General features: G+C 36.9%; 2 protein-coding genes across 4 annotated transcripts in view; one reads left to right on the plus strand and one right to left on the minus strand.

The window, feature by feature from the left end:
* DDX10 (DEAD-box helicase 10) overlaps nucleotides 1-27,759 on the plus strand; it is a 282,375-nt gene that overhangs the window by 159,168 nt on the left and 95,448 nt on the right. The window contains exons 15-17 of one of the 3 annotated variants that reach the window (XM_054523817.2): nucleotides 19,779-19,918; nucleotides 20,577-20,696; nucleotides 23,467-23,628. In XM_054523817.2, coding sequence (XP_054379792.1) covers nucleotides 19,779-19,918; nucleotides 20,577-20,696; nucleotides 23,467-23,628 — 422 coding nt within the window. 3 annotated transcript variants of the gene reach the window in all.
* On the minus strand, nucleotides 4,473-4,790 carry LOC112135506 (cytochrome c-like). Its single transcript, XM_024255772.1, has one exon. The coding sequence runs from the start codon at nucleotides 4,788-4,790 to the stop codon at nucleotides 4,473-4,475; it is 318 nt and encodes a 105-aa protein (XP_024111540.1).

Consider the following 27,759-nt stretch of genomic DNA (forward strand, 5'->3'; position numbering starts at 1 on the left):
TTTTACGTAGTTCTTAAATGTGGATCAGGCATTTGCCTCTGAAGTCTTGACTGTGAAAACAAAAAGAACACCTTGTCTATAAGGAGACAACATTCTGCTACTTTGGAGAAGCACAGCTTTTCTTATTTCAACAGCTGTCCTATGAAACGCAAAATAGTGAATTTTATACAGCAGTGTTTTAATACCTGTCTTTAAAGTAAACTGAAGAAACAACGCCACGATATAGCTCAGGGAAAGCAACTCTGTGGAAACTGATTAGATATTCATACACATTCCTATTTCCTCCTGTCAGTGTTCCCTGCCCTCACCAATGGACATGCATGCTTCTGAGTAAGGTAGAGCTTATTTCAACACCATTATCAAGGTGAAGGTCTTTTCTAGTGACAGAACATTGAGAGGCAGTTTATTCATTATTCCCAAAATGTGAGGCTCATTCCAAAGCAGGTTGAAAATTAACTGTATAGTGTGCTTTAGTCAAATGAGGCTTCCTGGAGGTTCTCAAATAGCTGACCATAGTAACTATTGTGATCAGGCTATTCTTTGGTAGTTTGTGGTCTTTTTATAGGAAGTTTTGACATTTAGCATCTTAGATTTGGAATTAGGCAAATTATGGGTGAGTTTCATAATCTAACTCCAGGAATCTTAATAGAATGGTAAAGTATTAATTGCATTTAATAGAAAATTTTAGTCAACTCAACCTGTTTACTTCATTTGATTGAAGTTGAATGTATTCAAAATTAGTTGAAGAAAATCTTTTATTTGTATCATCATTAAGTTATTTAATGTTTCATTTATTAGTGAGACAACTGAATCCTTTAAATTATTGTACAGTGCAAATAACCAAAGTGCTTAGAGAAGAAACAGTCCAGAATGTGCTGTGAATGGTACTGGTTAGGAATAACATACTAACTTGGAAATGACCACACTGAATGCCAAAGATTGATTTTATGTTCCAATGTGCCCTTTTTGGGGGGGACTTATCACTTTTAGTCTTGTTTCTCGGACATTCTTTTGGTGTACTAGAGAATATATTTGGGAGATGGATGGCAATTATTTTGCATCTTGTTAGTATCTGTTTAAGAAATTCTCAAAGTTTATCATTGTTGGTGTAATTATTCTATTTTCCCAACTTAAAGTTGATGGTTTGGGGTTCTGTTGGTGGGGAAAGTGACTTGGCAGTATGGTGCAATGATTTTGCAACACTTGAGAGGAGATTGTTTTCATAGAGTTTTTGCTCTTCCTTGTTCCTTCCCTTCTTGTGACTTTGTTTTCAGATTGTCTTTTTTTAATGACTGTAACTGTCTTAGCTCTGTACAGCTGTCCTTTTCCATGTCTGTTTTGTTCTATACATGCTATCTTTTGGCCCAGAGTTATCACTGAAGCTTGTCACAGAACTCTTATTACCTTTCCTGTTTTTCCCCCAAGCTTTATTTTACCTCTACCTGTAATTACTATTGTTTTTTTCCTGGAGTAACAGAAGAAAATGCAATTTGTCTTTACTTTCAGTACCAGCATAGCCCTCTTGAGGGTAATATTAGAACTTGAAGAAAACATTTAGATTGGCATTTTGACCAGTATAAATTGCCTATTTCATTTGGAAATGACGCATTTTTTCAAAAAAGTAATAATTATTTTTAAAATATGCAAGAAAAATAGGAATAGGTGTCCCAGTACAACATGTTTTATTTAGTTGAATTTTCTGTCAAAGGGTTTGTTCAAGTAGAAACCATATACCTATTTCTTTTTTTTTTTTTTTGAGATGGAGTCTTGCTCTGTCACCCAGGCTGGAGTGCAATGGCGCGATCTCAGCTCACTGTAACCTCCGCCTCCCAGGTTCAAGCGATTCTCCTGCCTCAGCCTCCCAAGTAGCTGGGATTACAGGTACCCACCACCACTCCCAGCTAATCTTTGTATTTTTAATAGAGACGAGGTTTCACCATGTTGGTCAGGCTGGTCTCGAACTCCTGACCTCAGGTGATCCACCCGCCTCGGCCTCCCAAAGTGCTGGGATTACCGGCATGAGCCACGCGCCCAACCCCATACGCCTATTTCTGAGGGAGATTGTAGGGTCCAACATTTAGAGGGTAGACTTAATCTTCCTACAAGCAATGTTCCTAAAGTTTATTTCAATCAGTGGAATTATGGAGGCTTGAGAAGAGTAAAGCTTCAAAGCTCAAGAAGATAAATATTGATGTTTGATAAACCTGAGTTTAGAGCATGCTTCTGTCCTTTTTAGCTGAATAATTATTTCATCATCTGTAAAATGCAGGCAGTTCCTCAAAAGGGTGGTTGTGCTGAGTAAATGGAATATAAAATATCTAGCATGGTGTTTGGCACATGGCATCTGTTATTAACTACTGTTCACTAAACTCTGAAAGGTTTAGATTTGTCAGGTAGGTCCCATCTGGATTGGCACTTGTCATCAGAGATCCAGAGAAATTCCACAATGACATATGGCATGGATTAAGGAATATACTTTGTTGGGAAAAGGGAATATTTACAAAGCCAGGATCAGGTAGGGGAAGGAATTGATTTCTCTGTCTCCCTCTTATTCCGCATAGGAGGTTCCCAGAGTTTCGCCAATCTGCTAGACACAGCATAGATTTTCATTCCACTTGAGATATCCCTTCCCTTATTATTCTCCCTTCTTTTAGAATAAGTGGCTGGTCAAATGTATCAGTGTGTAATCATACAAACTACTAGGGAACCAGACATTATAGTTGTGGATGCCTGCAGTCATCTGAGAAATTAAGCTGTCAGGCATGTGGAGACTTTGAGGTTCATGGGAAGTTGGGTCTACCTTGCTGAGGGAGGAAGCCATGGTCCTGTCAGAAGTCAAGCATGGTTTCAGCCTCTTTTGCTGGGAAAGAGGATGGGAATGGTTCCAGCTCATGGTCTAGGCTGCCCACAGTGACTCCCGGTGTTTTCATACAGGTCTGCTTCTCACATCACGCTTTATTGACTAGGGCCTGTGAATCAGTTTTCCCAACAAATAAATGTCAAGTTAAATGTGAAATATGTTTATTTCTATGCTATTTAAGCAAACTGATATCAGAATAAGTAACAGTAGAATGCATTTCAGAGTCTTTGAGTGTTACTCTCAAAGAAAATTGATCTTGATTAGCCCAAGCTCAACTTAGTTCCACAAATAATTATTGATTTGTTTAAGTGTGATGTATGTGCTTGCTCAAGGAATTAGAAGATGAGTATGACAAAGCTCATTCCCTCAGGGAGTTGAGTGTTTCAGAGGGATGAAGTAAAAGAAGATTTTAAAACTACAGGTAGAGTGTAAGAAGTATCATGAGAAACATCAACAAAGGGCTGAGGATAGAAGGTGATAAGTCTCAAATATCTCAAGATATTCAGCAGTGAATCTTAACATAAATTTGCTTTTAGGGGAAGAATTTCAAGCATATTGATAGGTCTTAAATTTTATAGTCTCTCTGGGATAGTAGGAAGGAGAATGATTTTTAAAAAGTTGATTATGTAGCATGGAGTTTGGGGACTAGTAAAAATTGTATTAAAATTATTTGGGAATTGTTTTACAGTTGTTTTTAGTGGAGGTTGTATTTCTGAAAATATTGCATTTTAGTGTGATGATTTACTAATGAACTAGCAGGGACTCATTCTAAGGTAGGAGACAGAAAAACTAAAAAGTAAAAATCTGCTAACAACTTTAAATGGCTGTCAAATTTTTTTAATGATTAAGTGCTAATGGGGACAGATGGAAATTGTAAAGCAGTGCAGAGCATTGAGGTGTAGAGTTTTTTTTTTCTTTCTGTCAGTTGCTCTACTTTTGAGAGAGAAGAAATTAGAGGTCAAATTTAGTCATTTCTATGGTCCTTTTATGAACAAAAGAGAGCGCTTTAAAAAAAATGTGAGAAGTGTTAAATAATCTTTATTTGATATTACACATAAACCACCCTAAAATGCCTTTCAGTAAGTAAAAGGAACCATTTTAGATACAAGGAATCTAATTAGATTGGCATAGTTAAGGCCAAAAATATAAAGTAGACATTGCTACCTTATCTTCAACTCTTGCCTTTAAGAGGCAAGTGAACATGAAACACGGATGAATCTTGCTTGGTTCTGAGACTGTGTGAAGGAATTTCACCAGTATTTCAATATATTCACATAACCAGTTATATAAATCTAAATATAAAACCAATTTCCATTAAGTTTTAAGATGGCATTCACCATCTTTGTGAAAAGTTGACGAAATCAAATCATATCTTTAGAGGGGGTAAACAGCGTTAGCATTTACTGAATTGGAATTACTATTAAATCAAAAAAACAAACATATTCATCTAACCACAAGCCAGTCTTAGTTTTAAAATCAGGACTGCCCAACAAAATATTCTGTCATTCATCGATGATCTGAATTCTGGTATATGAGATCTATTAAATCATGGTACACATAAAAAAGTCATGAGACATTTCTGTTTTGTAATAAATAAGGCAGTGGCCAGTTATTACTGATGAGTAGCATTTTTGAGATTAGCTATCAAGTCTGCCCTTTCTGCCTTCTTCTTAATGCCGGCAAAGATCATTTTTGTTCCAGGGATGTTCTTCTTGGGAGTCTCCAAATAGTGCATCAGTGTATCCTTTCCCCAGGTGATGCCTTTGTTCTTATTGGTGTCTGTGTAAGAGTATTCAACGGCCTCACCTGTCTCCTGCCTGCAGAGACTATGGAGATTAGGCCCAGTCTTGTGCTGGCCTCCCTTTTCCATTGTGTGGCACTGGGCACACTTCTGAACAAAAATCTTCTTGCCTTTCTCAACAACACCCATATTTAATTCTCTTCCATCACTGGTGCTACGAAGGTTCCCTCTCTGAAGCTGGATGTCCTGCTCTTTTGAAAATTACACTTTTAAAAATGAATTTGTTCAAGGATTCTTTTCATTTTAAAGAGAACATTTGCTGTCAATCCACTCTTCTCATTTTATGAGGTCTCTCAGCATTGCTTAGGAAAACTATGATTCACAGAGGAAGGTCTAGCGCTAAGATGTTTCCATTGGAGATACTGTTATATATTGCTTCTCTGCCATTTGGCTAAGATGAAATATAAGATAGATATGGTGTCAAGGTAGGAGCACAGACTAGGTTTTTGGAGGGTTTGGAGTTCTAGCCCTGACTTTGCTGATACTGTCTATGTGATCTCGAAATTCTCTCTTGACTTTGGGAGTGAGTAGGTGATGTTTCTCTAGGTGATCCTGGAGGGTCCTTTTACCCTTCCAAGTTCTGTAATAATTCCAGTATTTTTTTAAAATCACCGCTATATGGCTTTGCACACCACAGTTTTATAAATGGTATGTTTAAGAATATCCAATTTTGAATAATATTGGGCATCATCCTGGCACATTTTGTCGAAACATAGTACACATAGGCTAGCCTTTGACTTTTCATTTGGTACTTTCTGCTTAGCTAATATTTATATACAAGGTAGAATTTGGAAACTTTACTGCACATGGTAGTTGTAAACATAGCTTGGTTGTGTGGTAGTGATGCTTGTTTCACTTTCTGTTAACATACAGCCCATGTATGTATTGGGATTTAATAATGTAAGCCATTATAGAAAAATGTCAGATGTAACAGTGATCTCCTCTTGGGCGGCCAAGAGGACAGCTTTAACATCTCTTAAATGTCTTAAAATATTGTGTCAAAAATGATACAAAAAAATGGTACCCAGGTACCAAACCCAGTTTGAATTTAGCATATATCTTTCTTCCATTATTGTAGTTCTTTGTGAAGGCTTTAAATCATAGAGAGATTCTCCCTGTATGCACATGCATGTATGTGTTTTGTATGCTTGTAAAAATTGGTGGTTCACTGAATAGCTAGTGGTATATGGCATTTGTTTGTTTAGACTTTAATCATGAATGAATTTACAGAAACTCTGCTTTAAGCCGCACTAACCAGACTGTCACATAATTTGCTTTTCTTATAGGTGTTGGAGCCAACTGTGGAATTCTCAGTCAAATGTACAATGAAACATCTTGAATGTTATTTTGATGCTCTCCCATTTTGTTCGAACAAATTCTGATTAAATCTAGCTACTGGCGCATTCTTGCTGAGTCTCTGGTATCACTTGGAAGGAAGGTAGTAGAGGTGTAGATAGCTGAGACACTCCCCTAAGAGAAGTATATCATAGTGTCATATTGTTTGAAATAGTTTCGTGATTTCTGTCCCAGGACTTTTTTTTGAAACAGGATCTTGCTCTGTGTCCCAGGCTGGAGTGCAATGGTGCAATCTTGGCTCACTGCAACCTCTGCCTGCCAGGTTCAAGTGATTCTTCTGCCCCAGCCTCCCCAGTAGCTGGGATTGCAGGTGCTCACCACCACGCATGGCTAATTTTTGTGTCTTTAGTAGAGATGGGGGTTTCACTATGTTGTCCAGGCTGGTCTCGAACTCCTGACCTCAAGTGATCCACCTGCCTTAGCCTCGCAAAGTGCTGGGATTACAGGCATGAGCCACCGCACCTGTCCTGGGACTTTTAACTTAGTTCATTATCACCTTGTTGCCTCCCCTATGTGATCAGTTTCCCTTAACCCTGTTAGCCAAATGACCATGTGACACAAGTTATCTTTCCTTTTAATGTTACTGCTTTTTATTTTTTATTTTTATTTTTGTTTGCTATGTAGCATATAAAATTTCTGAGTTCTAGAAGAATTCCAAAAGCTGTGAGAGATGAGAAATTGATATAGCCAATTTGGACACAAGTTAAAAATGAAATCAGTACTGTCATTTTTTTTGAAATCTAAAAAGAGAGGGAAAAATGTATCAGGCACCGTTTCTCTAAATTGCTTCCAGCTGCTTGCTTCCTAATATAGAAATATTTATTAAAAGAAGCAGGTTAAAAATTGGATTCCTACAGCAAAATATGAGCGGTTTCATAATTTTGTTAAACAGCAGGAAATAACTGAGATTTTTGTCACTATAGTGACTTTGTTTTTTTCGAGGGTCATGGTGTAGAGCAAATACATATTTCCCAGCCAGCAGAACAGTAAATGGCCTGAACAATTTAAACAAACCAAGGAAAATGTCCTAAGGTAGTAAATAGGGAATTATGGTATTTTCTCTTAACTATTGTAACACTATAAATGTTCACAGAAGTAGAAGGAATCATTTAAGACAATAAATAAATGAACATGATCATAAAACTTGGTTGGGAATGAGACTTAGTTGGGAATGAGGCTTAAGTAAGGAAAATGGCATGAAAAGAAAGATAGGGCTTGGGTGAAAAACAGAAATTTGCATGTTATCTAGACTAATTGCAGACACAGTGAAAGATTTAAATAATTATTAGGCCAAAATGCTATAAAGAGGCGTTTTAAAATTAAGAAACTTATGTTAATTCTAACAAGAAATTGAGGAAAGGAAGACAAATATGTTGTAGGCATTGGAATGAGGGTTTGGGGGAGTGTATATCTGGAAAATGAGAGAAACAGTGGAGGGGAATAGAAACTGTGTAGGGGATATATTTGAAAGTTGTTTTTCTTAAGATATTTAATTAATGTGACAGGTACACATGCTTGGAAAGAGTTCCTTAGGTTAAAAAGCAATTTCTGGAAAGTATTCCAAGTTAAACCTGAAGGAAGCACCAGAAATCCTGAAGGTGGAATGTAGCAATGAAAAACATTGTGTAGAATGTTCGTATTGGCAGTATCAATAGAGGTTTTGCCTTATGGTCCTCCTTAACCAGAAGGAAGTTTGAACAAAATTGAAATCACTGCATATCTATGTAGTATTGGTCTGAGGTGGGGAAGAAACAAGCAAGACGTAATCATCCATTCTCATTCATGTTCACCTGTTAAGATCACTTAAAAATGAATCATGGATATTATAGTAAATAGTTGTCATTGTTGCTCAATATATCATTGTATTCATTAACCATTCTCATTACATTATAGATTAGAATTACAATTTATAAACTACAAGGAAAATAGTAGTGCATGGCCTTATTAATCATACAGAAAAAAGATTAACATTTACTGGTAGTTTGTGTCTTAATATAATCAGGACTAATCAAGCCTTGACAAACGAGTAACTTTGATAGGAAATGTAGGCAGTCATCTGTAGGACTTTGTGTTTGGAATAAATACAAATTATCTATATGATATACACATTTGGAAGCGTTTCTAAATGATTTTCTAGATATAATTCATGAAGTGTCAAGATAAAGAGTCAAGAATTTCATAATAGCTGTGATTCTTACCAGAAGAGAATTAGGGTTGGGGTCTTATAGTTTGAAATAGTACATTTAGTATTTAAAAAGGTTTCTGGATGTGAAAACAATTATTTTTAAAACTAATCAAGCTATGTATAAAGTCTGAAAATCTTTTTTTTTAATTGGTACATTTATTAAAAACATAGACTAATGATCTTGTGCTTAAATGTCTGTGGTTGTGTGCTGACTTTCATACAGTGTAACTAAGGGACTGTTCACAAATACACTCTGGATAGAAGTATAAGGATAAACAGAAATGGCTGTCATAGAGACATAGTTCCCTTATAATTAATACTTGCCAGAAAATGGAGCTTGACATTGTTTACTATTATACTAACATTCACAAAAGGCCGGATATCACAGGCATAAGGGCACACCATGACCATGAGACATCTTTTCGTACTTCCCAAATGGTTTTATATTTTAGCTATGGACCTCGGTTACCAGAGCCAAACTTGTTCTTAACAAGTAGAATTTTTATGTCCATTCAGTCGAAGAGTCTCTTACAGCTTTCTGGGCCTCTTTATTTGCAGATAGGAGTAGAAACTGTAACCAACTTCTTCATATCTTGCAGTCACATGTGATGCCCAATTTTCATATGCTGCCCAATTTCTTTAAGATAAAAGCGGTGACTTGCAGCAGGGCCACACAGATGAAGAAGTTCTGTATGGAGGAGATCACATCCACATGCATCTTCCATTTTATGTCCTCCGGGTCCAACCTCATTGAGAGGCCCTTGATCCAGAACACTGAAGCTCTAACTCATTGGCTTTCAGCTGCCATGCTCTGCTCTCTGAAAATCTTTCTTAACGGGTCATGGATTTAAAGTTGAAAAAAACTATGGGAGTTTCTCAAATTAGCAATTCTCAAACATTCTTAAATTGATAGAAATTTGAAAGGCAAATATTGAGTCAAATTATGTTGCTACAGTCTTCTAAGGCAGTTTGAGCAGAAATGAAACTACGCATTGTAGAATATGAACAGGGTCAAATACTTTGAAGTTACATAACCTTGAACAAATTGCTAAACTAAGCTTTAGTTTTCTAATTAAAAATTTGTAGGAACAAGATTTGACTCACAATTGTTGTGAACAGTAAATGAAGTAGTCCATATGTAGTTTATTCACTAATTCTTCTTTCAATCATTATTGAATGTTTCCTATATACTGGCCTATCTGTGATACACTGGGGATACAAATAGAATAAAAATGGTCTTAACCCTCATGGGAGTTACAGTCTATTAGGAAAAAAGCACAGAAGTAAACAAGTGATTACAATAGGGCTTACTATAATGGGGATGAGAGTGAATGCAGAGTCTGTGTAACAGGCTAATGTAATAGCCATTGACTCAAGAAATTACAGTAACAGAGTTGGGTGTGGAGGCAGATCTGATTTTCATTTTTCTCTTAATTTCCGCATTCCCAAACTTATACATATGGTCAAGGTTTACTATAGTGTGCTTTCTATTCAACCTTAAAACGTAAGATTGGTAAATATGGATATTTTTTAGAAGAAAAATCCTGTGAGATTTCTTAAATGATTATAAATTATTTCCATAATTCATAATTTATAAGTATTGTTTCATATAATTTTAGTTGATTTCTATTGTGGGCCTTTAATCCTCCTTGTATCTATTGTACCCTTCCCTTGCATTGCCCACCCTGCTCCTCATCCTGCAGTCAAAACTTCTCCTTTAGTGTTGTGTAATTTTAGGACTGTTGCTATAGCAGATATGTTTATCTTAGCAAATTAATATTTGTGTAGGAATTCTGAAAAGACAAACTTTGTTCCTGTAATAACATTTTAAGTTGATGCCATATTTCATTGGCTCTTAAATTTTAAAATTTCATCTTTATTTGTGGTAGAAGACACATAACATAAAATTTACTATTTTAACCATTTTAAGATGTGCAGTTCAGTAGTGTTAAGTGCATTCACATTGATGTACAACCAATCTCCAGAACTTTTCATTTTTCAGATCTGAAACTCTATACTTGTTAGGTGGGTCTTAATTTTTAAGACTACAGTTCTTGCAAAAATTTCACAAACATAATATATTTGCTACTTGCTGGTGGTGGTATTAAGTTTATTATTTTTTTTAAATTTTTTTTAATTTCAACAGGTTTTTGGTGAACAGGCAGTGCTTATTTACATGAATAGGTTCTTTAGTGGTGCTCTCTGAGATTCTGGTGTACCCATCACTGAACAGTGTACACTGTACCCAATGTGTAGTCTTCTCCCTTGCCATCCCCAACCCTTTCCCCCGAGTCTCCAAAGTCCAGTGTATAATTCTTAGGCCTCTGTGTCCTTATAACTTAGCTCCCACATATGAGTGAGAACATTGATGTTTGGTTTTCCATTACTGACTTACTTTACTTAGAATAATAATCTCCAGTTCCATCCAGGTTGCTGTGAATGCCGTTATTTCATTCCTTTTTAAGGCTGAATAGTATTCCATTTCTTTATCCACATTTTCTTTTTTTTGTTTGTTTTTTGAGACCGAAAAAAATGTTATTTTTCAGATCTGAAACTCTATACCTGTTAGGTGGGTCTTAATTTTAAGACTACAGTTTAATTTTAAGACTATAGCTTCGTCGCCCAGGCTGGAGTGCAGTGGCATGATGCTGGCTCACTGCAACCTCTGCCTCTGGGCTCAAACAATTCTCTGGTCTCAGCCTCCTGAGTAGCTGGGACTACAGGTGCCTGTCACCATGCCTGGCTAATTTTTGTATTTTTAGTAGAGACGAGGTTTCACCTTGTTGGTCAGGCTGGTCTTGAACTCCCGACGTCAGGTGATCCACCTGCCTTGGCCTCCCAAAGTGCTGGGATTATAGGCGTGAGCCACCGCAGCCTCCCAAAGTGCTGGGATTACAGGCGTGAGCCACTGTGCCTGGCCTATCCACATTTCTTTATCCACTCATTGATTGATGGGCGTTTGGGTTGGTTCCATATTTTTGCAATTGCAAATTGTGCTGCTATAAGCATGCGTATGCAAGTACCTTTTTCATATAATGACTTCTTTTCCTCTGGGTAGATACCTAATAGTGGGATGTCTGGATCAAAAGTACATCAAATAGTTCTACTTTTAGTTCTTTAAGGAATCTCCACACTGTTTTCTGTAGTGGTTGTACTAGTTTACATTCCCACCAACACTGTAAAAGTGTTCTCTTTTTACTGCATCCATGCCAACATCTATTATTTTTTATTTTTTGATTATGGCCATTGCTGCAGGAGTGAGGTGGTATTGCATTGTGGTTTTGATTTGGATTTCTCTGATAACTAGTGATGCTGAGCATTTTTCCACATGCTTATTGGCCATTTGTATATCTTCTTTTGAGAATTAGCTATTCATGTCCTTAACTTTTTGATGGGATTTTTTTTTTCTTGCTGATTTGTTTGAATTCTTTGTAGATTCTGGATATTAGTCTTTGTCAGATGTATAGATTGTGAAGATTTTCTTCCACTCTGTGGGTTGTCTGTTAACTCTGCAGATTTCTTTTGCTGTGCAGAAGCTTTTTAGCTTTAATTAAGTCCCATCTATTTATCTTTGTTTTTGCTGCATTTGCTTTTGGTTGGTCATAAAGTCTTTGCCTAAGCCAAGTCTATAAGGGTTTTTCTGATGTTATCTTCTAGAATCTTTATGGTTTCAAATCTTATTCAAGTCTTTGATCCATCTTGAGTTGATTTTTGTATAAGGTGAGAGATGACGATCCAGTTTCATTCTCCTACATGTGGCTTGCCAGTTATACCAGCACCATTTGTCAAATAGTGTGTGCTTTCCTCACTTTATGTTTGTTATCTTTGTAAGCACTTGGCTTTATTTCTGGGTTCTCTATTCTGTTTAATTGGTCTGTGTGCCTATTTTTATACCAGTACCATGCTGTTTTGGTGAATATGGCCTTATAGTATAGTTTGAAGTTGGATAATGTGATGCCTCCAGACCTGTTCTTTTTACTTAGTCTTGCTCTGGCCACACAGGCTCTTTTTTGGTTCCATATTAATTTTAGGATTATTTTTTCTAGTTCCATGAAGAATTATGGTGGTATTTTGATGGGAATTGCTTAAATTTGTAGATTGCTTTTGACAGTATGGTCATTTTAAAAATATTGATTCTACCCTTTTATGGGCATGGGATATGTTTCCATTTGTGTCATCTGTGATTTCTTTCAGCAGCAGTATTTTGTATTTTCCTTGTGGTTTTTCACATCCTTGTTTAGGTATATTTCTAAGTATTTTATGTTTTTGCAGCTATTGTGAAAGAGATTGAGTTCTTGATTTGAGTCTCACCTTGGTCGCTGTTAGTGTATAGCAGTGCTACTAATTTGTGTACTTTAATTTTGTATCCTGAAAGTTTGCTGAATTCATTTACTGGTTCTGGGAGCTTTTTGGATGAGTCTTTAGTGTTTTCTAGTTATACAATCATATCATCAGCAAAAAGCAACAGTTTGATTTACTCTTTACTGATTTGGATTCCCTTTATTTCTTTCTCTTATCTCATTGCTCTGGCTAAGACTTCCAGTACTATGTTGAATAGAAGTGGTGAAAGTGGGCATCCTTGTCTTGTTCCAGTTCTCAGGGGGAATGCTTTCAACTTTCTATGTTTAGTATAATGTTAGTTGTGGGTTTGTTGTAGATGGCTTTTATTACATAGGTTGGCTATGTCCCTTCTTTGCTGACTGTGCTGAGGATTTTAATCATAAAGGGATGATGGGTTTTGTTAAATGCTTTTTCTGCGTCTGTTGAGATAATCATGTGATTTTTGTTTTTTGTTTCTGTTTATAGTTTATTACAAAAAGATTTTGTAGATGGCTTTAAAAAATATCAAATAGTGTGTTCTAATTTATACCATAAAGTTAGAGAATATTTGAATTACCATAATTCATTTGATTTAGGGTGACTGAGGCATTATACTTTGATAGCAGGTGGGCTTGCTTTTTCTTTTTTAAATCATAAACAAGTTCTATTAGAGTTTGGTTATTTAGCCAATAGAAATGTGTATAGTTAAATACATTTGGACTTTGGAGAAACAGTGTTTATCAATCTTAAGAAATACTCTTACCGGGCTGGGCGTGGTGGCTCACGCCTGTAATCCCAGCACTTTGGGAGGCCGAGGTGGGCGGATCACGAGGTCAAGAGATTGAGACCATCCTGGCCAACATGGTGAAACCTCATCTCTACAAAAAATACAAAAATTAGCCAGGCGTGGTGGCAGGTGCCTGTAGTCCCAGCTATTCGTGAGGCTGAGGCAGGAGAATTGCTTGAACCCGGGAAGCGGAGGTTGCAGTGAGCTGAGATCGTGCCACTGCACTCCACCCTGGCGCCACTGCACCCCAGCCTGGCGACAGAGGGAGACTCTTTCTCAAAAAAAAGAAAAGAAAAGAAATGCTCTTATCTTTCATAGGAGTGGCTTCAGCTATAATAGGTAATGTTAAAGGTTTTCTCCAGTGTTGACTCTTCTTTATTTTGTTGGTTTACTTCACTTTTAGATATAATGGTTTTCATTATAAAGTATTAGTTGGCCCAAATGGGAGCTACTTTAAGGAAACATAAAAATCTGATTTCTTTGGACTGTCTTTAATTCTAACTTTTATTTTCCTGTGATTTTTGCTTTTCATTTAAAATATCATTTTTTAACAATAGTTTTATTTTCTTTTGTAGGATATGTAGTAGTAATGCTTATATTAAAGTATTTTCATTGATTATATTTTGAATTTTCTTGTAGCCAGTGTTAGCTAACATGGTCCTTATGATAAGAACCATTATTGGTTTTGTGACTGGTGGTGGCAGCAGTTCTTTTATCTACCAGATTATTTCCAGTAACTTTCTACACCTATCGTAGGACACTGGGAGAGTGACTATCAATTTTGTATTTTATGATACTCTCCTTTTAGCTTTTTAAAGTCTAGCATACATGTTGTAGAAGAGGTGCAAATAGAAATGAAAGTCATATTTTGATGTTTTACATATTGTCAGCTAATCTTTCATTGTACTTCTTAGGGCTGCTATAAATTTCATTCTTGTACCAATAATACAAAATCTTGTCAAAAAATATAACTCCTATCTAATAATAGATGTATTTTATATTTTTTATTAATGAGGTATAAAAAGTATTAACACTCTATTTCTTGTCCAAGAGTCATTTTTTAAAAATTCTAAAAAAGTAAAATCTGCATTTTAAGAAGTTAAATTTATTTTTAAAAAATCTTCTAGTTGGAAAACTATAAAGTTTGGTACACACCCAGAAAACATTTACTAAAATTGATTACATAAATTAAAAACTTGACCTTCAAAAAAACCAAATCATAGCAAAATAAGAAGATTACCTTGTATGGCAAAAGTCTAAATGTAAATAAATGAGATGTGGAAAACTACTGAAGCATTGTTAACAAATGAAGAGATTTCACAACTTGATAAATGCCAGAAATTCATTAGAAATACTGGCAGATAATACAAATGGTACACAGAAAAATAATGCCTTTGAAAAGATGTTCTGTCATATGTAAAATAATACAACTGCAACTTAAAACTTCCCCAAGGTACTCTGTTTCACCTAGTTGACTGGCAATATAAAGCCTAATAATATACTTAGCTGCAGATGCGGTAAATCAATTCCTTATAAATCTTTGGTGGGAATATAAGTTTGTATAACTTTAGGAGGATTATTTGGAAATATATTTCAAGATTTAACTATACATACTCTTTGAGCACTTTCACTTTTAGAAACGTAACCTGGATATATAAAATCACATGTGTATGAATAGATATAATCAAGGCTTTTAATTGCTGGAGGTAACTCTTTTAGTAACTTCATGTTTTTCCTGTGTATGTGAATATGAATGCAATCTCTCTGGAAGGATACAGAAGCTGCTAACAGCACTTGATTCTTAGGAGAGAAACCGAGGTTGCTGAAGAGGACATGAAACACAACCTTTTAACTTAAGTACAATTTACAGAATACGTGTGCATGTATTACCTGCTAAAGTTAATATTAAAAAGAATGACATGGAACTAAGACTCTCTTGTCAGCCATGTGTAAAATGCACCATCAGTGGACATCATAGGTGCTTAGCACATCACTGATGTGCTGGCGATGCCACAGTGTGTTAGCGTTTGCCACTCAATTCAAACATCTCTCCCTCAAAAGGAAGTTCCTTGACCTGCTCTTCTCACCCCTGACTACCTAGGACAGTCATGTTCATTTATTCTGTATATTTTTTCTAAGATTATATATATAATTAATATTTTGTTCTAGTTGTTTCATATCTTTTTCCATAGATACAGTTGGGCTCTGTGAAGGCTGGGAGTCCACCCCTCTTGCACTGCTGCATCCTCACTATGTAGTATGATGCCTTGGATGGTGTTGACATTCACAGCATCTTTGAATGAGTGAAGAATAATTCTAGAGTATCAGACAAAGCCAGAGCCTAACAGGAAAATATGATAAGCCTCTTCTCACCCATGTGGGCATTTCTGTTCCTTCTTCCAGTGGCTTCCCTAAAACAAATAAAAAGTTTTACTTTTTCACGGGGGCAGGACACAGAACTCTTTCAGAAACCAATATAAACCATAAAAGGCAGAGATGCAAATACTTCTACATTTTGTCATGTAATTTTAGTGGTTTCATGGATTTCCCTAAAGCTCTTCAACTTGACCACCTCACTTAAGGATCCACTCTGCAGGATTGTTTTTTCTGACCTTTATTCCATTGACAATTTTTGGTATCATTTTTCTGATTTTCCCCCTTCCTTCTAGACTGGGCTATTGTGTTTTATGAACATTTTCAAATGTACAGAAAAGTTGTAAGAAGTATACTTTTGGACACCCAAACGCCCAACATTCCACCATTCATATTCTACAGTTAACCTTTTACCGTATTTCTCTCTGTGTTTCTTTGCTTTTTTGAAACAGTATCTTGCTCTTTGATCCAAGCTAGATTGCAGTGGAGTGATCACAACTCACTGTAGGCTTGACCTCCTGGGCTCAAGTGATCCTCCCACCTCAGCCTCTTGAGTAGCTAAGACTACAGGCCTGTGGCACCAAGCCTGGCTTTTTTTTTTTTTTTTTTTTTAATTTTTAGTAGAGACAGTGTCACCAAGTTGCCCAGGCTGGTCGTGAACTCCTGGGCCCAAGCGATTCTCCTGCCTTGGCCTCCCCAAATGCTTGTTACAGGCATGAGGCACCTACCTACCATGTTTTCTGTATCACATAACTATCCATCTATCTATCCATCCTTTTTTATTTAGTGCATTTGAGTAAGTTGCCAATATCATTACACTTTCCTCCATATACTTCAGCTTGTATGGCATTAACTACAGTTCAATGTTGTTTATAGGACTCTTTTTTGAGATAGAAATTTATATACAATGAAATGCACAAATCTTACATGTTAACATTTGATGAATTTTGACGAATACATAGACCTGTGTAACTCAAACTTATCAAGATCTAGACCACTGCCATCACCCCAGAAAGTTTACTCATGTTCTTTCCTAGTACTTTTTGTTTACTGGTTTATGTGATTATAATTTACTATGTTATGTTTATATTACAGTGATCCCTTAAGTTTACACTGTTTGATCAGCATTGCTTCTGTCTTTAGATGAGGTCTGATGAGAGATCCAAGGTCCTTAAGAATTGTCCTAGCCAGATCGAAACCATCCTGGTTAACATGGTGAAACCCTGTCTCTACTAAAAATACAAAAAAAATTAGCCAGGCGTGGTAGTGGGCGCCTGTAGTCCCAGCTACTCGGGAGGCTGAAGCAGGAGAATGGCATGAACCCGGGAGGCGGAGCTTGCAGTGAGCCGAGATCGCGCCACTGCCCTCCAGCCTGGGCGACTGAGCGAGACTCCATCTCAAAAAAAAAAAAAAAAAAAAAGAATTTTCCTAGCCCTAAAACAAAGAAGATGTAGTAGGAGTCAGTAACAAAGTCGACAGCCCTGGTGGTTGTGTTGATGGTGGTCTCTAAGCCTTTGTGAGGAAAAGGAGGTGTAGGAATACTGACTAGGCTGACAGAAGTGGGGATCTTATTAATCCCTTGTGTTCACGGGGGTCCTACAGGTTATTTTTTAGGTGAACAAGTTTACTGCCACTGTATTTTTTTTCCATTTTTAAATGTTTTACCACCACACAGCTTACTCAGTTACTCTCTGAAGTGAGATAAGGAAATGAGGACTATATTAACTGAGAAAGAGCAATAGTCACACATCTTAGAATAAGCATAGTGGTGGAGAGAGGGTAGGCACAGCAATTTAGAGCCTTTTGCCACCAGTTGGTGATATTTGTGGAGGCACGGACCCCTGGGAGGTGGAGGAAGTGGAGAATGTCCAGTGGGAAGAAGAAATCTAAAACTTAATCTGTTTTCATAGAAGTCTTGTGATGTGTATATAGTGATTATATTACCGGAAGGAGGGCCTTGAGTGAATTGTCCAGGTTCTTGGCGTTTTGAACAAAGAAGTGGACAAAACGCACAAAATAACAAAGGAATGAGACACAGGAAAGAAGCAGCGAAAGCAATAATTTATTAAGGCGAGAAAGCACTCCACGGGGTGGAAGTGGGCTCGAGCAAGTGGCTCAAGGGCCCGTTACAAAGTTTTCTGGGTTTTAAGTACTTCTTTTGAGGTTCCTATCAGTTAGCCCTTATCTGGATGAAGGATTTGGTCCGTGCCTAATTAAAGGCTGAGGTGAATTGGCACCCTGTGCAGATGAAGGGATGGTCCCTGCTTGGCCAATCCAGGGTACTTTTCCTTTCCATCTGAGGCATGGTGCGGGGTGGGGGGATTGTAGGGAGAGTAGCCTTTGATGCTTTATTACTCCATGTTGGGAGATGGGTGTTTTCCTTTTGGTTTAGCTTTAGGAAGTTTCAGAAAGTTTGTGTTAATTGGCCTTACGGTCCCCGCCCCCAGACCCAGGTGTTTTCCTTTTGATCCAGGTTTGGGAAGCAGCAGAATTGGTCTCAGGTTCCCTGCCTCCAGACCTTGGTGTTTTTCTTGATTCAGCAGGAATTAGCCTTAAGTTTCCTGCCTCCAGACCCTATTCTCCAGCCTCAATTGTAACATATTAAATGTCTCTGATATAATAAAAGTTACCTCAGAGGCAATTAATCTTTTCATTAGCTTTATATGGGTTGAAGATGGTAGTAACTTCTTAAATATGACATAATTTGTGGTCTGAGAAATAAATATAACTAGATACTATAGCTTTCATGTTGAATCGGAAATACAAAGTCAGTGTTTTAGTAATAGCCACATAGTACAACCATCATTGTCAAAACAACTTTCTTGTAGTTAAATCATAATATTATTGCAGATGCACTAACTGATTTTCATAACCATGACCATTATCTAAAAATATAATACATTGATAACTTGGCACAAGTCTTTATTTTAGTAGGTTTGTTATTTTTAATTGCATGGTGGTTTTTTTGCTTATTTATTTATGGAGACAGAGTCTTGTTCTGTTGCCTAGGCTGGAGTGCACTGCCACAATCTCAGCTCATTGCAGTCTCCGTCAGGTTTAAGCGATTGTCATGCCTCAGCCTCCTGAGTAGCTGGGATTACAGGGGTGTGCCACTATGCCCAGCTAATATTTTTGTATTTTTGGTAGATTCGGGGTTTCGCTGTGGTGGCTGGGCTGGTCTCAAACTGACCTCAAGTGATCCATCTGCCTCTGCCTGCCAAAGTGCTGGGATTATAGGCGTGATTCACCACACCTGGCCTTGGTGGTTTATTTTTAAGCATTTATGTATTCATCATTGTTAATATCTCCTTATTAAATGATTTGCTCTTTTTTGTGTATACTTATTACCATAATGTAACAGTTGTGACCAATGCGCTGCTTCCCAAAGCTTCTGGTAATTATAGATAATGTTCTAGATTGGTCCCTCCTGTCTTTTCCTTGTGTGATTCCCTATGGTACAGAGTTAAAAATCAATCAACTAGAAAGACTGCAGTCGCGTAGTTTGCAAAGTAAGCCTTTATGCAGTTGGCTTGATCTTTCTATGTAGCACAAAATCAGCATATAAAAGTGGTATTTGAGATTTATTGAATACTTTTTCATATGTTTTACATTTACTTTTTAATCCTCCCAATAGCTGTATGAGATAGATACCATTGGTGTCCTCAACCTACAACTAAACTCAGAGGTTAGGTAACGGTAACTAATCTCATATAGCTTATTAGTGATAGAGCTTGTGCTCAAATACATTTTCCTAACTACTACACCAAAGACTTCTTATTCTGTCTAATGGAAACTGCATTGGGTTAAGTACCACCAATAGTAATACTAGCTGTAATTTGAGGAGGATAATCCAAATCCTCAGACCTGGGTTATGTCTTGTCACTTTCTCATCAAAGCAGGTTATGCTATGACCTCTTCCAACCCCCTATCTCAGGGGGTCCGCTAACCATTCACTTAGCATAAGTAAGCAGTGGCTTTGAATTTTTAATATCTTGCTATAGTGGTTTTAGGTTGTAAGCTAGGTCCTAATCAGTACATCCTGTTAAGTGTTTTCTCCATCTCACCTTTGGATACAGCTTTTTTTTTTTTTTTTTAGGTGAAGCCTTGCTCTGTCCTCAGGCTGAAGTGGAATGGTGTGATCTTAGCTCACTGCAGCCTCCGCCTCCTGGGTTCAAGCAATTCCCCTGCCTCAGCCTCCTGAGTAGCTGGGATTACAGGCGCCCACCACCACACCCAGCTAAGTTTTGTATTTTTAGTAGAGATGGGGGTTTCACCATGTTGGCCAGGCTGGTCTCGAACTCATGACCTCAGGTGATCCACCCGCCACGGCCTCCCAAAGTGCTGGGATTACAGGCGTGAGCCACCATGCTCGGCTTGGACACAGTTTAATTGTCATCGGATATTTTACTGTGTTCCTATGGTAAATTACTATAATTGGAAGAGGAATGTTGGTTGCAAACAATGTATTGCAATCATTTTGCTTTCCAAGTATACATTTTCCTACTCTAAAAACTTAAGTTTGCAACTGCACATTTTAAGATATGTATGAAATTTTGACTGGAAGATAGCTTTATTTATCTTATGCCCATTTATTATATTATGTAATTTTTAGTCCTTAAATATTATCAAATAGCATAGTTCTAGTAATAGATAAAATGTAAATGTTATTGGTTTACCAGCCCTCCTATTCATGCTTAAACTCTTTTAGGTTTTGGGAGGAGTTCTTAGTTAATAAGTCAAATAATATTATTCCTGGACAGTGTTTTCAGTGCTTCTCATTAGCCAATGAGTAATAAATGCACCCAGTTTTGAGAAGTATATTACCAGAGTTGGATTGTTAATATAAAGCAACCAGTTTCCTAATCATCTGTGTTTTTTGTATGTTCTCACACAGAAGAAAGAACCTTCTAAATCCAGCATCAAGAAAAAAGTGACCAAAGTTGCAGAAGCAAAAAAAGTAATGAAGAGAAATTTTAAAGTGAATAAGAAGATAACATTTACTGATGAAGGGGAGGTAAGATTCTAGAAGTATTTCATTTCTGAGGTGCATTTGAAGTATTAGAAGAGATTGACTCTCTTGCTTATTTAGCACTCATTAATGATAGAGTAAATGTTTCTCTACAGCATGCTGGGCCATTCCTTTCACTGTTACTGTAGGCTGTACATCAGCTCTACTGCTGTGAACAAGGATGCCTTACTGGCAATAAACCGAGATACTTCTTGGTAATACTGACACAGAGTTGGTTTGGAACTTTCTAAATTATGTTTTTATAGATAAGGTTTTCTCTTCATGGTATTGAACATTATGTTCTATGGAACAGACATGAGAATGCTAATACAGCTACTTGCCACAGCTTCTTTTGCTTCACTGAAAAAAGCTTCTGCTTTGCACTTCCTCAATTTTAAATGCCGTACTTGCATATATCTTGCTGGGCTGGCTATGGGAGGGAATTCTCTGCTTTATAAAGTAGTCTCAGACACAGAGGTGCCCTGTTTAAATTCACCTTTCCCTTAGCCATATTGTAAATACATACCCATAGTATACCACAGATTACTCATGAAAGTTCATGCTATTATATAACAGTTGTCTTCATTTTAAAATGATGAAATAGATCCAGTATGTCAAGTGACTTACCTAAGGAGTGGTTATAGTAGGTAGGGTCTTTTGAATATCATCTCATGGCCTCATTCTTACCAGCCCAGGTTTTCCTGACTATCCTCATATTAGCACAGAGCACCTTATCTCCATGATAACCTCATTTCTCTCACCCTGCCTCACTTTTCTTGACAGCACTTACTTTGTGACTTCAGTCTATATTTGACTCTTGTCAGTTTCTTCCACTCCATTCTTCTTGAGAGGAAGGTATTTTGTTGATTTTTTGTTGATTGTTTGATTCTTCTTGAGAGGAAGGTATTTGTTGTTTGCTATTCTATCCCCAGCACCTAGAAAGATACCTAACATAATAAACCCTCACAGAAATTTATTGATTGAATGAAACATCTATTTCAATAAAATAACAGCTTTTCATATTAATTAGTGTAGCACATCATGTATTTCATCATCACTAACATAAAGACTGCTTAAGCAGCCTCTCCAATGCAGTATGTTTCCTTTTAATTTTGAAGTTAAAGTTTTGGATGTTATTTTGGGATGTATAAATCAGATAAAAAGTCACAAAATAGTGTGCCATTCAAAGGTGGTGGAAGTTGAAGAGGAAGGGTATCTAAATGACAGATAATGAGTCTTTATGAAATTACGAAAAAGAGGTCAGCACCTGAGAAACAGACTAAACTAGAATAGTCATATGACATCTGATGTTCACTGTAAAATGAGATGAGTGCTGTTGGTGTAATGATGTTCCTTAGTATGCTACTAAGTTTAACTGCACAAATTATACCAGTTAGCTCCAAAATGAATGTAAATCCTCAACTATAAAATGTTTCAGTGTGTACTTAGTGCTAATAGGAGATGTTTGTGGCTGTGAGCCATCCTGAAACTTCTGACTTAAAGCTCTGAAAGAAATGCCACTGTATATTTTTTCCTAGCCCATAGAAGGATAAACTTTTTGCCCTCTGATTGCAGTGGGGATGAAGAGTCCAAGTAACATGATATTCATATTGTTAAAACTGATCCCTCGCATTGCCTCTTTAGGGTCAGTGACTGCTAGCATGGCTGCTCAGTGATATTTATCAACCACATTGGTTGCTAAAGGTTGAGACTCCATAGGAATCTCATCTTGAAGAATAGTTATGGTGGCCACAGAGTGAGAGAGGAGACCTTAATACCTGCGATGTGTGTGCTTGCAGTTTCCATTTGCTGGCACGTTAATTAGCAGTCTTTCAAAACAATGGTAGTTACTTAAATCTTTCTGGCAACTAATTATTAGATAAAACGAGTTATTTTTGTCTGAATTGTCTATAGAGTTTTGTGGTGTTAGACTTAGAAATTACTGAGTCAAATAAACCTCTGTTTTTCTGGAAGGGACACAGATATCCAGAGATTAATTTATTTAGCATTACATAGTAATGAAAAAGCCAGGACATTTAGCCAGGTCCCCTCATTACCAGATCAGTGCCCCATCTTCTAGGTCACCTTGTTCCTTACCCTAAACGGTGTGTGTAAAATATGTGAATTTGAGCAAGCCAGTGAAACCCAAACTGATTTTCTCCTTTTCAGTTAGTTATTTCAGTCATTATATGTAATGTTAGTTGATAAGTGATTCATTGATCCATTTTGAGCACCTGTTTAATATGTGCCAGATACTATGTTGGGCCCCAAGGATAAATGAACAAGACATACAACTACCCTCAAGAAGATTAATTCTAGTAAGAGAAACAGGAACATAAAACAACGCAGTGTAATGAACTTTGTGTGACAGTAACACACTGGGTGCCATGGAAGCCCAAAGGAGGTACAGCTTGTGTCCTACTCAGCCCGACTCCTGCTGTGTGCAGATAATTTTGAGCTGAGTTGTGTGGAGAATAGGATACTAAGAATGCTGTTTGGGAAGATGCTGGAGCATCTCTATTCTGTGACTGCCTTCTCCTCCAAATTATTTGGTGAAATTTTCTTTTAATCCTGTTCTCATTGGGTATGGCAGTGTTACTTTACTCTGACTAGGGTGGTCTCTTCTGTGGCTTGAAGTTGATTAGAAGATTAAATAATACAGATTGTAAGGCAGAAAATGGGTATCTCCACCTTTTCGGAATCATCAGACAAAATGAAGTGTTTTTCTGGGGTGTTCCCTACTTCCTGTTGACACTGACCTTTTTTCTACCTGTAGTTGGTTCAGCAGTGGCCACAAATGCAGAAATCTGCCATCAAGGATGCTGAGGAAGATGATGACACGGGTGGTATCAACTTAGATAAAGCAAAGGAAAGACTTCAGGAAGAGGACAAATTTGACAAAGAAGAATATAGGAAAAAAATTAAGGCAAAGCATCGGGTAAGCTTTCCATCTTGAATTCATACTGAGTAAAATTTAGTGTCCCGAAGTATATCTAAATATTCATTAGCTATTCATTAAAAAGTGTATTATTTTCTTCATTGTTTTCTCTGACACTTCTTTTTCTGTGGCTACTCTTTTTTCTGTTTATTTGTTCTTCTGCTGGGGGAGTCTGTGTATTGATTGGTTTCTGAGAATGCCACTTAAATCTGTCTTTGGTCTGAGGTGATCTAAATAATAATAGTGGATTTGTTGTTATTATTATAGTTTTTATTTTGAGATAATTGTAGTTTCACTTGTAGTTGATAGAGATATCCCAAGCTCTCCATTTCAATAATTTTGTCATTACTGGAATGTTTTATATAAAACTATGCAGTATGTAGCTTTTTGGAATTGGCTTTTTTCACTCAGCATTATTCTGTGGAGATAGAGCCAAGTTGTGTGCATCAATGCTTTGTTCCTTTTATTACTAAGTAATGTCCCATCGTATGGATGTACTGAGGTTTGTTTCACCATTCAACCATTGGAAAAGATTGATGGTGTTTCCAGATTCAACTTAATAAATTTCTTTCCATATCAATTACTTGATAATACATTAAATTTATTATATTAAAATTGGAGACTTTGTAAAACTTCTATAAAAACAAGCATGTGCCCTTGTGGCTTTGAACTTGGCAGTTTTCTGTTATCCTTGATATAGTGGTCACACATGATATTGTTATACCATTATACTACTTAATTCCCTAGAAGTGAACATTTCACTATATAAAAAAATGAATTAATGAAATAAAGCAGATTTACATTTTTGAAAGAACTTTCTTTAGCATGCTTTTGATGCAGTGATTTCAGGGTGACATAGTGAGAAACACCTGAGAAACACTGCTATATAATATTAAATTTTGTATTAACAAAATATCTTTGGATGTGGACATTGTTAAGTACATTCTGAGAAGGATTCTTAGAGCTTTTCACTCCTATTTGACCTTTCATGGACCGGTACACACTTTTTTATAAAAATAGAACAGCAATTCTCATTTCTTTATTTTAATATTTGATGCAGCTTCAGAGTAGCATTTGATGGAAAAGTAGATATTGGAGATAGCTTTAGGGATGGAAAATGAATGCTGAGAAAAGCATTCCAAAAATATGGAGAACAAATGAACCTGAAATGTACTGGTTGATAATTGTTGGATATTTATGTTAATGAGAGAACTAAACATTTCTTGCATTGCTGCTCTTAGTGCAGCACTTAAATTGAAATTTGATATTAGCAATTTGTTGAAATCTTTAATATTAAGAGTATCAGGAGCTTGTCATGTTTCAGCTTGCAATCTACTTAGAGTATTTATCCACGGCACAACTGAGCAAGAATGTACTGCATTTCTAAGTTGTAGCCAGCAGTAAAAGAAATATGAAGGATTTACATAAAATAATGTTCATCCCCTTCCCCTTCCTTGCCATCTCTTTTCTCCCATGTGGAAGTTATTACTATATCCATGTCATTAAATATTGTTCCGGAAACCTTTAGAAAGTTAATTTCAAATTGGCAAATTGTGCTTGTTTTATACAGTGTTTGTTTGCTAGGCTCTGCCATAGGCTGTGAACATAGAATATTTAAAATATCTGGGTGCTGCTGAGTGGGTGCAGTAGTTTGCACCTGTAGTTCTGGCTACTTAAGAGGCTGAGGCAGGAGGATAACTTGAGTCTAGGAACTTGAGGCAGTAGTGTGCTATAACTGCACCTGTGAATAGCCACTCATTAATAAAAGGCAATATAGCAAGATTCTGTCTCTTTAAAAAACAAAAACAAGAAAAAACTAACATATGTACGTGGGTCCCTCCATCTTCAGGAAGATTATAATTAAGTCTTAGTTAACTGTGGATATGCTGTTACTGCACAAAAGCTGCTTGCACATCCATTTTTTTTTTTTTTTTACATAAAATGTTTTGGAATGAATAATATATTCACATGGCTCAAAAATCAAGATAAAAAATTGCACATTGGCTGGGCATGGTGGCTCACACCTATAATCCCAGCACTTTGGGAGGCCGAGGTGGATGGATCACGAGGTCAGGAGTTCAAGACCAGCCTGACCAACATAGTGAAACCCCATCTACTAAAAATACAAAAATTAGCTGGGCATGGTGGCAAACACCTGTAATCCCAGCTGCTCAGGAGGCTGAGGCAGGAGAATCGCTTGAACCTGGGAGGCGGAGGTTGCAGTGAGCCGAGGTTGTGCCACTGCACTCCAGCCTGAGCAACAGGAGTGAGACTCCATCTCAAAAAAAAAAAAAAAAAAATTACACATTGAGAATTCATGCTTCTGCCTATATCTGTCTGTCTTATTCATACCTACACCCTTATAGCTAACTACTTTTAATTTTAAACATGTCCTTTCACTTTCTTTATGCAAATAGAAATAAATAGGAATACATATTTTTTCTTATATGAAAGGTGTATTGTTGTACACTTTTCCATTTTCACTTAGTTTTGAGCTTGTAAATGATTTTCTTTGCATCATTATTAGAACATAGCATGTGATCTTTTTAGACTGTCTCCTTGACTATCTCATAGCAAGGTTGAACAGAACAGTTTTGGGCTGACAAAGTTGTGAGAGAAATCACTTGAACTTTACATATAGCTGGTTTTGAAATTAGTACTTCTGTGACTACAAGAGTCACAGTATTTTTTTTTTAAAGTGACAACTTTCTATTTTATGGAAAATAGGTGTATTCTGCACAAGACATCCCTTCCAAATAGGATTTTGAAAATCTTACCTGGAAAAAAAGCACAAAGAAACAAAGAAATAACTAGAATAGTTTTCTCTATTCGACTAATATGAATGTTACCTGATACATGATTGATTTTGTAGTATTTTTATTGGTAAACACACATATCTATTTGTGTGTATTAGAGAAAACTTTGCATTTGTGAATACTGTAGCATTAGCATGTTTACTGCAATAGCATACATAAGGCACAAATATGGGCACTCAAATCATTTATGCACCAAGCTGTCATAGAGTGGATTTCTACCCAGGAAATAAGGAATGTTTTCTTAAGTGGCACATCTTCACATTTGGGAAAGTGAAGCAGTGATGTTTGGTGGGAAGAATACTGTGCTGTACTGTGGAATAACCTGTACTTGAGTCCTCAGTGTGGAATTACTAGGTTGGTGAAAAAGTAATTATAGTTTATACCCAGTCCAGTTTGGATTACTAGTCACTGATTGGGACTTTGCTTTCCTAATCTGAAAAATTAGGGAGTAGGAGTGGGACTTAGTGCCAGATGTCAGTGAGATCCTCTGGCTCCATAGATCTAGTTAAGACATGGGAATAAAATCATCCTTAACTGTTTGGAAAATAAAATTTTGATTTGTAATTTTTTTCTCCCTGACAAGTCAGGTTGCTTGCTTTACTTGATGAAAAGACTTTCTTCTTGCCGGGCGCGGTGGCTCACGCCTGTAATCCCAGCACTTTGGGAGGCCGAGGTGGGCGGATCACAAGGTCAGGAGATCAAGACCATCCTGGCTAACACGGTGAAACCCCGTCTCTACTAAAAGACACACATAAAAAAATTAGCCGGTCGTGATGGCGGGCGCCTGTAGTCCCAGCTACTCGGGAGGCTGAGGCAGGAGAATGGCATGAACCCGGGAGGCGGAGCTTGCAGTGAGCCGAGATCGCACCACTGAACTCCAGCCTGGGCGACAGAGTGAGACTCCGTCTCAAAAAAAAACAAACAAAGACTTTCTTCTTTACTTATTTCCAGTAACTATTAAAACTTTACTTTAAAAACTAAATATATTATTAATCCTGCACAAATTACTTTGCTTTGATTAATTGCTTTACTTGAACACATTGTTAGTTTTTGAAGTCACGTTTTTTTCCTAACTGAGTATACTACTACTATAATGACAATTCTTAGTTCTTTTAGTGTAGGGTTTTGCCTTGGGCAAATATAATTCTGTTTCCCTTTGAGGCTGTCACTCATAATTTTGTTACTTCTATGAAAGTATATTGAGAAGAACTGTATGTCCCCAAAGAATATTGAAAATACTAACAACAGGGTCTAGGGGAAGCTTTACTTCCGGAAGACAGAAAAAGGTGACGAAACTTTTGGCCCAAAGTTGTGA

This window comes from Pongo abelii, chromosome 9 (assembly GCF_028885655.2).
Source record: "Pongo abelii isolate AG06213 chromosome 9, NHGRI_mPonAbe1-v2.0_pri, whole genome shotgun sequence".
NCBI lineage: Eukaryota > Metazoa > Chordata > Mammalia > Primates > Hominidae > Pongo > Pongo abelii.

Coding starts and splice junctions, on each gene's coding strand:
- LOC112135506 (XM_024255772.1), bottom strand. CDS start 4,790: ATGGGTGTTGTTGAGAAAGGCAAGAAGATTTTTGTTCAGAAGTGTGCC.